Source organism: Phodopus roborovskii, unplaced genomic scaffold (assembly GCF_943737965.1).
Source record: "Phodopus roborovskii unplaced genomic scaffold, PHOROB, whole genome shotgun sequence".
NCBI lineage: Eukaryota > Metazoa > Chordata > Mammalia > Rodentia > Cricetidae > Phodopus > Phodopus roborovskii.
Window position 1 is genome coordinate 982,895 of NW_026125577.1, and position 17,494 is coordinate 1,000,388.

The window sequence follows — 17,494 nt, forward strand, 5'->3', positions numbered from 1 at the left end:
GAAAGAGCCCTCCTTGGGTTAACAGCTGCTTAGCACAGGTGTTTTAGCTTCCTGTGATATCATAAACTTTAAAAAATGAAATCAGAGTTTTTTTAGTTCCCTGCTCTAATATTATTAGCTCAATTATTTTAAAGGAGCATACACTTTAGTCCTGGAAGGCCATTTTGTTCTGAGATTGTGTAAAGAATATATTGAAATAGAATGAGTCTTTAACTAAGATGATTGTGTGAATTAAAACTACTAATAGTTTATTATGGAAAATAATGCCACCTGAGAACAACCAGTCTTGACAAATTACTTACCGATATTAGCATAATGTTTCTTTTCTTGAGTATTTGTAGACAGGTCATACATGTCTCCATAGGCACGGGCAAGCCGCCACAGAAACTCTATTTCCTCACTAAACTGGAAAGATAGAATCACATACTAAATTAATGCGTCATTTGTCCACACTGACATATTTGATTTCATTGTACCTTAAAAAAATTAGTCAGATAAAATAGTATTTTTAGATGACTGAATTTATACATATGGATGTTTACCATTTTAAGCCCAAATATGTATGGCTAAGAAATAAAATTAAGTGTTACATTTGGATCATAACTCAATTAATATTAAATAGAAACTAGATTCAACCGTGTTGTGGATGGAACTGACAGGTGCTAGAACCTACACAGTCTCCCTGGACTAGGGCACCCTCTCTCTCATCCTTTGTAAGTTTGTCTACTGCCAGTATAATAAGTAGCTTACTGAACATTATAGATAGTATTTGTAATCTGGAGTGCATATACTCAAAAGAGACAATACAAGTTTTATCTAAATGACCTAAATATAATTGTAGATATTTAAAACAAGTTTAAAATTGTATTGACAGATAATTCTTGTCCATCTTTACAGAGCACAGACTGGTATTTTGGTATATTTGTACACTATGTGTTAATCAGTTAGGAGTCACATTGTGTGTTGGAGTTGCTAAACCTGCAGATCAAGGTTAGACTTAAAATGTTCTTGGACAAAAAAGAGATTTTATTTCTCCTTGAGCTATCATGAACCCTTAGATCCCTTTTGTCATTAGTGATGGTGACACAGATTAACTCTTAAATTCAAGTCCAACATTAAACACTACAGAATGACTATTGATAGAAGCAACTTTTAAAAATATTGATAGATAGTATATTGATAGCAATATAGAAAACTTCAAGTTTTATTCTCTCCAGAGAAAACATTCTACATGCTGGGGAATAATGTCATATTCTTTATGTTATAAAATTATAAAACATGCATTACATATCAAAGTTAATAAAATAAAAATAACTCTATATAAGTCTGGTTCCTGTTTTTGTGAGCTTAGGTAAACCCAATTAACACAAATTTAATTAAACAATTCCTCATTTTATAAAAAATGCATCAATCATTATGTTCCTATGCACAGTATTAGAGTTCCAATATGAACAGGATAGCACTTAAATAAAAAAAAGAAAGCTGCAGGAACATTTTCCTATCATGCAGCTCTTACCTTTTCCTTGTGGTCACAAAGTAGCTCAAAACTCTCCATCTTGTCAGACTCATTTATCCGTAGATGGTCTACCTTCTGAAGGAGGACATCCAACTTTAGTTCTTCTATGTGTGTGTTAAAAGCCTTAGTGACTGGGAAACTCTGCTCTTCGGTGTCTGTGTTAGCTGTAATATACCTAGGATGGCAGAAACAACCACCAACTCCCTTTAGACTTAATGCACAATGACCTGAGAATCCTTTGAAAACACAAGTCAGATTATTCCACTCTGTGCTAGAAAATGTAGTGGCATCCACTGTTACAGAAAAAAGGTCCAAGAGCTGACTATTTACAAGGACTTGAGCAATTTGTATGCCAACCCATCTTATCATGGAATAATAAGGATCAGGGGAAAACAGGCTGAATAGATGTTTATTCAGGGAGAAATATCTTACAACAGAGACAGATGAACGCCAGCAGGTTCCTGTCCCAAGGATGCCTCCGGATACTCTCTGTCTCTGTCCAGCCAGCAAGAGAGCTCTCTGGGGTCCCTGCCTCAGATCTATTCCCCCAATGGGAGTTGTCAGTGCAACAGGTGCGGACAGAGTAAATATCTCACCAAGTGGGGTGCACATGATGTGTGGAGGCCAGAAGTTGACATCAGCTGTCTCCTTTAGCTACTCCACTCCTTGTTTTTTGAGATAGCAGTGCTCATTTCACATGGAGTTAACCTGGTAGCCACACTGACCAGGAAGTGCCAGAGACCTGCCTGTCTCCATTTCCTCAGTGTTGGGGTTCACATGGGTGTGGCGGTGCCCAGCATTTACATGGGTGCTGGGGATCAGAAGTCAGGTTCTCATGAGCAAACACTTTTCTGACTGAGCCATTTTTTTAAGCTCCCATTGCTCTAACTTTAGTTTTCAAAAATGAATACTACTTTCTATGCTGTTTAGATTTAAGTTAACTTGGCAAGCCAGAGTCATCTGAGAAGAGGGAACATCAGTTGAGAAACAGTCCCACCAGAATGGCCTGTGGGGTATTTTCTTGATTCATGATTGACATGGGAAGGCCCAGCTCACTGTGGGTGGTGGTGCCACCCTTAAGCTGGTGGCTCTAGATGGTATAAGAAAGCAAGCTGAGCAAAGGTTTAAAGATGATGAAAATAACATATGAACAAAATGTGAGTGTCAACAAAGAAACACAAATTATGAAAAAGAACCAAACAAATTATGGGGCTAAGATTATGTTAAATGAACTGAAATTCACTGAAAGAGAGTAATGGAAAATTTTAACATGGAAAGCATGTTAAAGCAAACTTAAAAATGTGCCATTTGAAAATATTGTGAAAGAAAAATGAATGAAAATAGATGCAATCTAGAGGGCTTTGAAGATACCATTGTGTTGACTAAATACACATTATGAAGGCTAATAAAGACAAGAAGGGAAAGTAAGTTTACATGAAAAAAATAATTTTCAAAATTTCAAATCTGAGGAAGGACAAGTACACATAAAGCTCAGTTGATGCCAAGTAGAATAAACCCAAGGAGGCCCACCCAAGGGCCTTGCACTTGAGCTGCTGAAGACAAAACCAGAGCACTCTGAAAGAGGCAAAAGAAACTGCATATGTCAAGGATCAGCACCTTTAGCAAACTTCCCAGTAGAAGCCTTGTTGACCAAGGATGATACCTTGTAATGGCATAAGAAAGAAAGAAATAACAAAATATTTCTAGAACCAGCTAAAACTGTCCTTCAAAAGTACAGGAGAATTTAAATACTTTTAGAAATTTTTAAAACGCCAAGTTTATTATCTGCCCTACTAGAAATGCTAAAAGGAGTCCTCCAGACTGTCCATATACAATAACCTGAAGCCAAATAAAAATGTGAATTTCTCAGGCTGGTGAAGCATTTATCTAATTATTCTTTATCATAGAAACTTGGGAGTCAGCTGTCAGGTAAGAACCTGAATGATCAGAGAAGTGGCAGAGAAGCAACCAGTACCTACTTTCTTTCTCGTTCCTCAATCCAAAAAAGCCAAGACCCTCTATTTGACCTCAGTCCTCCAAAACCTCTATGGTTAATTTCAGTCAGCTAGTAGCTAGCTCCACCCTCTGATTCAAAGAAAATTTTCTTGGTAGTCTTGGAAGCATCAGAATGAAATCATAATATCACACAAAATTTCCCCCTTTTTATCTAAATAAAAAGGCAAGGTTTTAACTATGACACAAAAAAGTTATATACAATAAGAACAATTACAAAGTAAAAATTAAATTTACAATGTCCAATCCATTTGTATTTGACATATTTGGAGAAAATTCTCCATTATCTATCCTATCTTGGTGAGTCCAAAGTTTTGTACCTAATTCACCTTCTATCCTAACTTGTATCATCAACCCATAACTATTTTTTAAGACTGCAAACATTTTCCTAGATAAGCAATTCAGCTTTTATGTTTTTCTACTTTATATATTTTACACCTCTTTTGTGAGTTTCTTTTCTGAATTTGGTAACAAGGAAAACTGTAACTATAATTATCTAATCTTCAACTCCATCAGAGACCTGAGGATATAATATTACCTGAGTAAACAGGAAGTACAAACAGAAACAGCTGACTGCCTAGACAGTAACCCAAGGTTCTTCTGTAATGGTGGGTCATCCACCTGTAGCCTACAGGCCTAGAATATCTGATAGATCTTTCTGTGAAGCAGTAATTTTGAAGGACTGACCTACCTTGTCTTGATAAAGTTCAGCAGTCACTTTCTTTTGTGTCCAGCTTGTCCAATTTGGACAGCATAATGTCAGGAATCAAGGCAAAGGCAGTTTCTTGCCACAAAGAAAGCAAATTACATATGAAAGTTCTCTGATGCCCATCATCTTCTCTGAAGTAGATTGGGGCTGCCAGGATCAGACATGTCTCATTGTCATTAAAAAGACTTATGTTATTAAAACATCTTAAATGCCATGTTCCGTAGATCTCTGAAGTGTTTGAAGACCACCTGTCTATCTAAAATATATCTATGTGTGACCTTGAAAACATACCTGACTTCAAGTTTGATTGTAACTAACTACTAACCTGCATTTCTTTATTATGTAATAATACTTTTCAAGTACTAGAAATTTATATTATATTGTTAAGTGAGATGAATAGGTATAATACATTAAACAAGAGTAGAAACATAGTACAATATGTTTTAACACATAACCTTAAATTTGTATCAATATAATACCTTAAAAAAGAGCATAACAAAAATAATCTTAAGTTTGTATCAACATACAAAAATTCATACCAATGTAAAATATTTAAGACTAGTAGTGGCTTTCTAAGTTTAAAAGTAGATTCAATAATCTACCCTTTTATCCTACCATTTCAATATTATATCCTTTTTCTTTTCATAATGAGATCCCTGAATCTAGTCTTTGCTCAGCTCTTTTTCCTGGTCATTACTAATAACAACTTGTATCCAACCTCCTAAATGATGACAAATATCCATAACCCACTGAATTACTAAAACTACCCTCCCCACCTCTTGGGAATGTGGGTATCATGTTCTCTAGGCTGCTTCCTGTTGTTTGGGGGTGGGTGGTGATGGCATGTCTAGTCCTGGGAGAGTAAGCTATCATTTGCTGCCCATCTCTGTATAATGGGAAAGTGTAGGGCTTATCTGAAGTCCTGGCTGGAGTAGTGTATGAAGCTGAACCATCTCAGCTAGCCACTTTGAAACTGTCCTGAGCAGTTTGTAATCCAAAGCTGATCTTTGGGTGGTGTTTGTCAGCTTAGTGGCATTGCCACAATCAGGTGGAATTGTTGTGGAGCCCCATTATCCTTTTGAAGACCTCAAAAGTCTCTGTTAGGAATGGTCATGGTTCACTGTAGAAAACTTCAATATTTTAAATGTCATATACAGCAGATCTCAGAGAGATTAAAAGACAACAATTTGTTAAGTATATCTGGTGGGTACACAAACTTAATTTCTACTTACCTGATTCAGACCCAAGCCTGAAATCATGTACAGGAAGGTATATGAAACATTTTTCTAGAATCAGTACTCTATATGTCCATTAATATCACAACAGAAAGTGTATATATGTATATATAATATATATATACATATATATGTATATATATATATATTATACATTTGAGATAATATTTATACCTAAAGAAAAGTTGTAAGGAGTACAATTAAAGAATCATGTGATAGTGGTAATAGAATAGTCACGCAATTTTGGTTTTTCTTTTTTTCCTTACCTAGTGGCTTTTCTGTCAGAGATGGAGATTATGGATTTCCTTTTAACAAACATGCTTGGGTTTAGAGAAGGAGAGAGTCATGCTCCAATTCCAAAGCCAGCTTTGTTTTTTTTTTTTATTTTTATTTAAATTAAAAGCAATCTTATTTTACGTACCAATCCCAGTTCCCTTTCTCTCCCATCCTCTCATGCCCCCTACCAGCCCCCCATCCCACCCTTAATCTACTCCTCAGGGAGTGTCAGGCCTCCCATTGGGGATCATCAAAGTCTGTCACATCATTTGGGGCAGGGCCTAGGCCCTCCTCATGTATCTAGGCTGAGAGAGGGCTCATGCAGTAGGGATAAATACTGGTTGCATTACCAGAGGCCCCACAGATTTCCTAGGTCCCCCAACTGACACCCACATTCAGGAGGCCTGGTTCAGTCCTATGCTGGTTCCCCAACTGGGGTCCGTGAGTTCCTACTTGCTCAGGTCAGCTGTTTTGGTGGGTTTCCCCAGCATGGTCTTGACCTCTTTGCTCATCACTCCTCCATTTCTATAACTGGGTTCCAGGAGTTTGGCTCAGTGCTTAGCTGTGAATCTTTGCTTCTGCTTCCATCAGCTACTGGGTGAAGGCTCTATGATGACATTTAAGGTAGTCATCAATCTCATTTAAGGTAGTCTCTTCATTATTGCTTAGATTCTTAGTTGGGACCAGCTTTATTTTTCATTGAACTGGGACTACATAAAGACTATTTGCATTATATGTCTGTAGAGAACAGCAGAAACAAAGCATTTGGGAAGATTTATGAAATTTTATCCTGTTAGAAATGTTCTATATCATTAGGCAATTTACTCTTTTTTTGGGACATTTTCTCTGGATTATTTGTCCTTTTCTTCAGATGTCTAATGTGTGTAGTGGTCTTCAGATTCCTTAGTTGGAGGCCTCCATTCTCCTGGAAAGACAAAACCATAACCTTGCCCCAACCTTAACTTTGGGGAGTTTCCTTTTTTGGTAAGTTATATCTGATCAAATAAAAGGCATTTGTTAGTTTTATACATTAGTTTAGATTGAATGACCATAATGTTTGATGAACTATCACCTCTGTTAATCAAGAGTTCTCTCCTGTTCTAATCTACTCTTTATCAATTTTGATGGTATCCATAGCTTTTCTTCTCCCTTGGAAACAAAATCAAAACCTCTTCCCCAAGTAACACATATCTTGGTTTCCATTCTGAGGTCAATACATTTTTAAAGTATACAGGCTGATTTAATTAGCAGTTCTTCCTATTATCCAATGTCCTTCCACAACTGTCATTCCTTTCTCATTAGAATTTTAAAAATTTAAACTTAGCCAAGTGGTAGTAGCTCACGCCTTAAATCCCAGAACTTGGGAGGCAGAGACAGGCAGAGCTCTGTGAGTCTGAGGCCAGCCTGGTCTATAGAGTGAGTTCCAGGACAGGCTACACAGAGAAACCCTGTCTCAAAAAACAAAAAACAAAACATTAATAATGCATTTATAATATATTTCTGGGGGGCCTTTATTAACCCTTTCTGTTTATTAAGTGTATTTTAAAAGTGCTTGCTCTGTAGGGTTGTGTGGGATATATATCTATAATATGCTTTATGTTGCATTAAAAAAAAACTGTTTCATTTACTATATGCTGGAGCATTGCCAGTCTTAATTTGTACATGTATCCCCAAGATGCCCATAACTTCTAATAAATGTGTAATTAAGAATCAGCCTCTTCAGACCTCAAAGGGTTACTTTCTACAAGTAGTGGAGTTCGGTTATACAAAGAACAACTAGGACATTTCCTTGGCTTTTTGCCAAGAGATAGAAAAACCTTTCTTCAAAGGCTGGCTATTAACATGGAGTTTCTTATGAAATTCTGAAGCTTCTAGCACATTTCCTACCAATAGCTTACCAATTCTAACATTACCTTGTGTTAGAAGGTCTGGTAGATCTGTATGGGATCTGATATGTGTTACATACATAAGGGATGATTTTATTTCTGATTAGTTCTTTTAATAAATGAATAACAAAGGTATTTCTGAATCATTTAGAATAAGTTTAGTGGTTTTGTTATGCAAAACAACTCTGCATATTGAGAGTCAGTAACTATATTAAGAGGTTCTGGAAAAATCTAATAATATCATGAGAATATATGTAAATATTAAAAATTATAGAGTTAATAATTACATTAGTATATTATATATAATATTAATATGTAATAGCACAAATCTCCCCCCAAATGACTGCAAGTTCTTTGTGAATGTTCATTTTCTGCCCGTAATGAGGAAATTTCAGCATTAATAAAAGGTACCACAATTTCTGCTGGATCTATTCCTGCTAAGTGATGAAGTCTTAATATTCCTTTCAGAATCAATTCAGAATTTTTTCTACTTTTTATTCTGTTTGTGTGGTAGAAATGTTCATTCTAAGAAATTATCTCCTCTCTGCATAAGAACTCCATAGGAGAATGTGTAGAAGGTAAAATAACCAGGATACAACCAAGCTCTGGACCCACATGTGCATCCTGTACTATTTCACAACAGGTTGGAGATATAGCTTAGTTAGTGAAGTGCTTGCTTACTTCTCATGGGGCTCTGGGTTCAATACCCTATCCCATGTAAACTGGGGGGTGACAACACACCCCTGTAATGCTAAGGAGATGAAGACAGGAGGATATAGCTGACATAGTTCAAGGTCATACCTGACAAGACCCTGTCTCAAAACAACAACAAATACATTAAAAAATGTTAAGTTCTCCAGTATAGGCAAATACATGAATAAATACTAAACTGATTATTAACATAATTCTGTTTTGAAACTCTACCTTTTCTTTCAGATTTCAAAAGAAAAGTATAAAATTATGAATATATATCAATGCTTACATAATACAGATATAAATTTTGGCAACATCATAAAACAGAGAAACTAAAAAGGAATAGAATTTTTGTATGTTGTTGAAATTTTAGACCAGTTTAAAATCAATTGTTACACCTTTTTTAAAAAAAATTGAAAACCACAAAAAGAACCTATTTAAAAGGAAATAAGAACATATCATAAAACATACAATTTTAACACAAAGAAAAGAATTAATTGAAGAAATGAGGGGCAAAACACCCTATAACAGAGAATAATAGTAACACCAATAAGTTTTTCCTATTAGTAGTTATTGTATCAACTGTAAATGGATTAATTTCTCAATTAAAAATATATATTGGCAAAACAGATTAAAGAATCAGGATCCAATTATGGGATGCTTACAAAACAATTTTACTCTAAAGACAAACACAAGTTGGGGAGTCAAAGATGGAAAAAGACATTCCATGTGTGTGGTGACTAAAATAGGTTAAAGGTAACATGCCATTAATATACAATATAGACTTGAAGTCAAAATCAGTGACATAAGACAAAGAACATAGGGATTGGGTTCCTCGACCCTGCATTTTTATTGTTTGTGGTTTTATGTGGTGGTCTCTACTATTACAAGAAATTTTCCTTGATGAGGGATAAGGCTTACCCTTCTTTTGGGTATAAGTGATGATTGTAGGGTCTTCTCCAAGATCCATGACTTCACTAGCCCTTGGTGGTTGTAACGTTTTCTAATACAAGACATGGTTTCCCTTTTGTTGAATAGCACTAAGTCTAATTAGAGATCTGTTGGTTATAATTAAGTTATGAGTGCAACTACTGCCCAACTGATACATCTATAAAACAGCTCTTGCACTGAAGGCTCAGGGAACATTGAAGAAGAGGGGGTGAAAAGATTATAAGAGTCAGGGTATTTGCTATACCCATAAAGTGTCACCAACATGACTGTCTAAACAGGAGCTAACCAAGGATAACAACGGACATGCCAAACTAGATGGGAGAAAATGCACAAGGCCTCAAGTCTACACAAAGACTTAGAGGTAACTGAGGAATGCCGAGAGTGGACAAATATAGCTTTACCCAGGGGTTATCTAATACCAAATGGTCATTCCTAAAAACATACATGCAAGTAACATTATATAGACTGAGACTTATATTAAGGGCTATTTATACATATGTATCTGTCTATCCATCTACACATATATACATACACATATGTATATAACAATAATTAATGAAAAAAGAGGCCGTAGATTTGAAGGAGAAAAGAAAGGGAAAGGGGAACTGATGCAATCACATTATAATCTCAAAAATAAATAATTTAAAAAGATAAAGAACAATATATAGCAAAATGGCCAATTTATTAAGAATAAATAACAGGGCTGGAGAAATGGCTCAGAGGTTAAGAGCAATGGCTGCTCTTCCAGAGGTCCTGAGTGCAATTCCCAACAGCAATATGGTGACTCACAACCATGTATAATGAGATCTGGTGCCTTCTTTTGGTGTGCAGGCATATGTGCTGGCAGAACACTGTATACATAAATAAATCTTTAAAAAATAACAATAAATAGTTGTGTGCCAGAAACTAGAGCTTCTGAATAAATGAAATGATATTTGACAGACCTGAAGAGAAAAGTAACAGAATAGTAATAAAAAGACTCCATTGTCCTATGTTTTTTTCTTGTAGGTACTGAAAGAATATCAACCAGAAAATTGATTGGAAAATGATGCAAATATTACTGCAGACTATGGGTCCCAATAATGGCCCTAGACAACAGCAGGATACACATTTTTCTTTAGCTAAAGAACATTATTCAAGATAGATAATATGTTAAACCCCAAAATAAATCTTAATGAATGAAAAAAATATTTGAAATACACAAACTGTCTTTTCTGCCTCTAGGGATTCATACAAGTGCACCATTACACTTAGAACAGACTCTCTTTTCTGATCACAATAGAATGAAACTAGAATCCAGCAGAAAGAATGATGAAAGATCCAAGTATATTTAGAAATTATATACCAAAGATTACATATGAAAGCACAAAGGTAACATGTCAATGATGAAAGATGAAATATACTCTTTGTGTATGTATATGTGTGGCTGGGGCAGTGTGTGTTCATGTGTATGCACATGCATGTGAGCTCAAAAGATAGACTTTGGTGTCATTCATCAGAACCATCCACCTTGGGATATTTTAGTTTATTAATTAATTATAATTATATACATACATACATACATATACGTGATGTGTATGGTACCTATACTGCAGCATTATGTGGAAGGTAGAGGAAAACTTCATGTAGTTTTTTCCTTTTGTATTTATAATCTCAGGGTTGTTAAGTTTCTATGGCAAACACTTTTGCTCACTGAGTCATCTCACTGGCACCACTTGTTTTTTTGAGAGAGAGTTCCTCACTGGGAACTAGGGGTTCACTGGGCTAGCAAGTTCCATGGATCTGCCTGTCTCTGCTTTGCCAGTGTCCAGAGTCCAAGTGTGGGCTACTGCAAGTAATTTTTCACACGGGTGCTGGGTCTTCATGTTTGCGTGGCAAACATTTTACTTATTGAGCTATCTTCTCAGTCTCTAATTAATATTCTATGAGGTCAGCATTGTCTGGATAAGAACACCAGAAAAAGAGATTACAGAAACAAACAAACAAACAAACAAACAAAAATGATAGACCAATATCTTTGATGAATGTTTAGGTAAAAAATTCTTAAGTAGATGCAGACAGGATTTACAGGATTGAACAACACAACATGAAAGACTATGCCCCACAACAGAGTAGGATTTGTTTTTGGATGCATGGGTAACTTAATATATGAAAATAAACCAGTATAATATACTATAGCAACAAAAGGCAAAGAGAAAATTTAAGATTATCTCCACAAGTGTAAAAAAAAAGCCCTTGGCAAAATATAGCATTCTTTTATGATTTTATGATAAAAATGGAAGAAAATAGCTTCAATATACCAAAGATTACATATGAAAGCACAAAGGTAACATGTCAATGATGAAAGATGGAGAAGCCCCTTTAGACCTGGAATGGGACACAGCTGCCTGCTTTCAATATTTTGGTTCAACATATCACTCAAAGATCAACTCAGAGAAATTAGACAAAATGAAGAAATAAAAGGTATCCATATGGAAAAGGAAGAAGAAAAGTTATCCTCTCACAGCTAATCTGATTTATATATAGGGAAAGAAACCCCAAATGTTACACACACACACTCACATGCACACACATATGCACAAACATGTGTACATACATATGTATACATATAAGCAAAAACGCATACACACATACATGTGCACACAGAGGTACATAAAAAAGGCAGGTGCACACACACACATGCTATAATAGATACATGCATCAAAACTGAAGATACAACAAGCAAAACTCAGCTGTCCTACGCATTGTTAATGAGCTGTATAAAAGGTAAACAGTAAAAACAGGTTCCATTTCTAACAGCTTATCAAAGAATAAAACAAAGATCAATTTAAAGAGTTTAATGGCTTGTATCCTGAGAGTTTTGACATGTTGTGCTTCTGACCTGGGTTGGTTCACTCCTCCTTAGATAATCTGGTGTCTCCAATCCCAGGAAGCCACCACATTGATGTTGACCTTAGTGCCATAAAGCACCATGATCCCAAACTTCTAGACTCAAGTGATACTCCTGCCTTAGCCTCCCAAGTAGCTGGAACTGTAGGCATGAACCATCCTTATAATATATTGCTCAAAGAGTATAAAGAAGATAAATTCATAGATTTAATATTAAGATGCTAATACTATTTAAAATAGTCTACAGATTCAATGTGATCCTTCTCAAAATATCAATAACAATCTTGGAGAATATAGAAAAATATCCTGAAATTCATTTTTAAATCACAAGGAACAACTGGTAGCCAAAACATCTTGAAAGAATGAACAATGTTGGGGATCTCACATTTCTCAATTTCAAATTTACTATAAGACAATAGAGGTAAAACAGTGTGACATGAGAATAAAAGCAAGCATATGCACCAACAAAACAGAATACAGAAGAAAAGCAAGGGATCTGAATAGATTATCTCCAAAGAGAATCACACCAAAAGATGATCAAGGCTCAAACGAAATATCACTTCACACCCATTAAAACAACACAGGTAGACGTTGACAAATTAAGGAAATAAAGAGAAATCCTGTGGCTTCCTTGTATGAATGTAAAATTAGTGTAGATATTGCAGAAAACATTAAGATGGTTCCTTAAAGAATTAAAGATCAGACTATAATATGATCTAGAAAATTCGGTATAGACTTAAAAACTATTTAAAACAAGATCTTACCATATGCCCTGGTCTTATGACAGAGAAATCATTCTGAAACTGAGCTGGAAGCTTCCTCTGTCCTGGCTAGCCCTCAAATTGCTGGAAAGTGCTACGGGAGAGACTTGCCATTAATAGTTTACTCAGCTATGAACCCTTCAGTGCAAAAATAACTACTGAAGATATATCCACTAGTGCAATAATGACAAGTCTGTTAGGAGAGAAACCAACCCGCTTTTTGATTAGATTTGCAGCCTGCTCCACAGGAGGTAATTTACATCTGGTACTATAAACCCAGCCAAAAGCCTAAGGCTGGAGAGGTCATAGTCCTTAGTGAGGGGGCTACTGCTGTTGCTTTGCTAACTGGGCATGCCATGCTGTCAAACTGCCCTCTATGTTTATGACAGTTGTCAGCTTTGGTCAGAAAAGCTGGTTCTTGCAGTGGCCAGCAGTAATTTCAGAGACCCACAACTGTTTAAGTGTTGGAAATAAGTAACTGCTGAATGCTCATCTATAAATGGAACATCTGCATTATCCCCCCACAAAGCTCTGGACACATCACAAAAGGGGTGGGAAGAATGCAAGCTGATAGAAGTGGTGTACAGTGAGGAGTGCTGAACACATAGCATGGCTGTGGTACTCTTAAGTTTACAGATGCTGCACAAAGCCTGCACTAGAGTAGGCCTGTTAACATCCTGTCATGGAATAGGGTATGGAATAGGAAGAAATTCCTGAGGCCCTTTCCATCTCTGAGAATTTATACACTGTTAATGTTTGTTGTAGAAATACTTTGTTCAACTGTATAGCCACTAGTAAGGTGTCCATGTTCCTTTAAACAAACCTTCCTGATTTTCCTATAATAAACATAATGAAATTGATTGAGTCATAAAAAAAGAGATGGAATACAAGTGGGGAGTTGAGAAAAGGAGACCAGAGGGAGTAAGAGGGAAACAAGGAGGTAAGAATAAATAGGATCAAAATACATTGTGTACATGTATGAAAATGTCACAGTGAAATCCACTATTGTGTGTAATTGATATATACTAATAAGACATTAAAAAGCAGCATCTCAAAGAGCATTTGCACCATGTTCACAGTGGAATTATCACAGTTCAAACACACAGAAGAAACACAAATTATCTGTTGACAGATGAATGCATAGGTGAAATGTGATTCATACATAAAATGGGGTCTTATTCAGCCTTGATGACATAACACTAAGTGAATAAGCCACTTGGAAAGGGCAAATACTAACAATTCTACTTATATGAGCCACTTAATTGGTAAAAACTCATATAGAAGGCTAATGGACAGGGTTTTGGAGGAAAAGGAACCAGAATGCTATTCTTTAATTTAATGGGTATAGAACTTCAGTTTTACAAGATGGAAAGAGCTATGGGAATGAGTGGCGGTGTTAGTCCTATAACACTGTGGATGTATTTAATGCCTTTAAAATGACACACCTCAAAATGGCTTCAATGATACATGAACTTCATGCTCATTTCAAGTAATATATTTAAAATTAAAAATAAGTTTTTAATATGTTAAGATAAATAGAGACCCTTGCACGTAAAAGTAACATTTCAACCCAATGATGGGGTTAGTGTTTTATTTTACTATGATAAACAACTAAAACAACACAAGCCCTTTTATTAACAAAGTCTAATCATATTCAAACAAATGTTTTTTTAGTTGCTTACGTTACTGCTCTACTCATTACTTTTTTGAGAGTACTTGTATAACTTTTGCCTACTGAAAAAGAATTAAAAAATACTTAAAAATACAGTTTTGAGGGATACACACACACACACACACACACACACACATATATATATAAATATATATTAAGTGCATATATATGCGTATACACACACACATACATACATACATACATATACTAAATCTCTGATTCCATGGTTTCTTGAGTTCCCAGATTTGTACATATACAAATATTGAATTAAGTTATTAGTCAAAATTTCTAGGTCATGAGCTCAACTGATAACGGCACTTGCCACCAAGCCTGATGACATCCATTTGATATCTGGAACCTAGATGGTAAAGAGAATAACCTCTTAAAGACTATCATCTGGCCTCCATACATACACACCATGGCATGCATAGGCACCCCCCAAATAAATCAATGTAATTAAAAATCTGGGTTCTAAATAAGCTATATCTTCCCATTATATCACTGTTTACTTGATTTAATTCTTATGTTATTGAAAACTTTGTCAATGTGATGTCTGTGTTAGAAATATGATAGGTAAAAGCTGATATGAATGAAAATATATGAATCAATCACCGTAACTACAGATTATATAAGGATACCATCTCTGGTGAGTAGGATGAAAGGAAGCACTATACTCTAAAGATGTATTACATTCAGGTAACTTACACATAAAAACTTAGTGTCATATTCAGACTATGGTGTATAATAGTCACTTAGAAAGTTAGGACTAGCCAATCTCTGAAATGTAATCTGACAGAAGCCTGAAACATGAAATCATCTTTGGCTTTTACATTCTAACAATGTCTATAAACTTTCACAACCACACACTATTACACTTAGACTACAATACAGAAATCTCTTTCCCCCACTTCAGTACAGCTGTGAGAATGGATCCCCAAGAGCAATGAGGACTGGTTTCTAGTAACTTTGGAGACTGATTGCTGGGAAAATTTCTGATTTGAGCTGCCCTTCTCAGAGAAAGGAAAATCTAGGTGACCTTATTCCAGTCATTTCAATAGGTGATGGTGTATCTTCATCTGAAGGTGAAGCAGCAAAGGGCCCTGAGGTAACTTCAACAATTATGCTATTGACATCTGTGGCAGAAGTTATATTCTGAGACTGAAGTTGTTCAGTGCCACCTGGAGAGTAATTTGTACTGTGTCTCTGAGACCTGTGATGAAGGGCATCTTCCGAATCCTTGTGGAGTTGGCTATGCTCTCGACTGGAAGAAGAAAGAACAGTTGGAAGAGAAAAGCGGGATGCCGTTAGGCTTGGTGGATAAGATGTTCTCTCAATAGTCCAATGGCCTGGAGAAATAGTGTTTGTTTCCAAATTTGGAAAGCATTTATTGCCACGTTCGGAATCAGAGAAGCTTATACGTTTTTGAGCATCAGTATTAGTTGACTTTTTAGGAAAGCCTTGAATTTCCTTTGCACGAGACAGGTTCAGACTACCTTGTGGATCACCATAGACAATGCTACTCTTGTGACAGGAAACTACACTTAGCTTGCGGGAGGGAAAACATCGTCGGAATCTAATGGCACTAAAGAAACCTGAAGATCTTGTGGCATTGGAAGTTATGTCTTCCTGAGAATCAAAGTTAACTCTACTTTGCTGTCTCCATCTCCTTCGAAGTCCTGTCAATAAGGCATGTCTTCCTCTAGAGCGAAATAAGTGTCTAGAGGCACTCGATGAACAAGAGGATTTTCTACTTATCTTACATGTTGAAGAAGGACGACATGTTATGAAACCCAGAGCTACTTTTGGTTGTAAAATACAAGAGGATCCATGACGTTTGTGTTGTGGAGTAACTAGATCTTCAGGATAATTTTGTTGGGAGCTCTGGTCCTCTTTCCAGCAGCTAGAGTGAAAAAAAAGGCCAAATGAGGAAGAAAAAGCAAAAACAGGTAGCTGAATGGAGACCTATCAAGCTTCCTGAAGAATAATTTCTACCATACCAATGGAAAACAACAGCTAATTAGAAAATGTGGTATTTAAGGTTAATGGCCACACAGATATACCCAAAAGAATGTGTAGCTAGGTAGATTATCTCCATACAAGAGCCTGCCCCTCTGTTAATTAGGGGTGGGGAGAGTGAAGGACTTGGGGAAGTAGGCAGAAGGAAAGAAAAATGAAGGGGAATATAAAATATCATGCATAAGTCCTCAGCGAGTTAGAGTTAGAACTTCCTCTCTTTCTCTTTTATTAAGCTACTATATTTAAGGGAATTAACTAAAATAAACCCACATATCATTGACTAATTACATTTTAACATATCTGCCATGGAAGAAGCAAAAATCTCTTTGGGGTTTGAGGAAGCTTCAACTTAACACATAGATCTCAAGTTACTGTGGGAACCCAACAGCAGCACTACACTACGTTTCTGAATACTTTCAATGTTCGTTAGTGTACAAAACATGAAACACATGAAGTGTTTTTTTTTTTTTTTTTTGTTTTATTTTGCTTTGTCTTTAAGGCATACCTTAAGCATTTTCCCATACTGAATTTAATCCAAAGTAAGTCTTTCCCTTCTAGGCCATCATTCATAAGACGTAAAATGCCCTGTGTAGGTGGAACAGGTCAGAAAACTGAGTACTTAAACTGCACGTAGGACTACCATGGCAACAACACAGTCTGTGATGGTGGCAGACTCTAGAACCTAATGACAGAGGTGTCAGAAGACTGAATACTTAAGCTGCATATGGAACTGCCATGGCAACAACACAGTCTGTGATGGTGGCAGACTCTAGAACCTAATGACACTGGTTTAGAATACAAGTGTTATGTGGCTCTTCTTTCTGAAGAGTTGAAGTTTCTATGGCTATGGAATGAGTATTCTGATTTCATTATGTTC

General features: G+C 36.0%; 1 protein-coding gene across 5 annotated transcripts in view; it reads right to left on the reverse strand.

Moving 5' to 3' along the window:
* The window catches only part of Rmdn2 (regulator of microtubule dynamics 2), a 66,885-nt gene that overhangs the window by 25,901 nt on the left and 23,490 nt on the right, over nt 1-17,494 (reverse strand). For 3 of the 5 annotated variants that reach the window (XM_051177862.1, XM_051177863.1, XM_051177861.1), the window contains exons 3-5: nt 15,638-16,501; nt 1,517-1,691; nt 303-405 (exon numbers count right to left, since the gene is read on the reverse strand). In XM_051177862.1, the coding sequence (XP_051033819.1) occupies nt 303-405; nt 1,517-1,691; nt 15,638-16,501 (1,142 nt within the window). Of the gene's footprint in view, nt 1-302; nt 406-1,516; nt 1,692-15,637; nt 16,502-17,122; nt 17,263-17,494 lie in introns of those variants that run through there. The other 2 variants (XM_051177864.1, XM_051177865.1) reach the window with 2 other exon arrangements.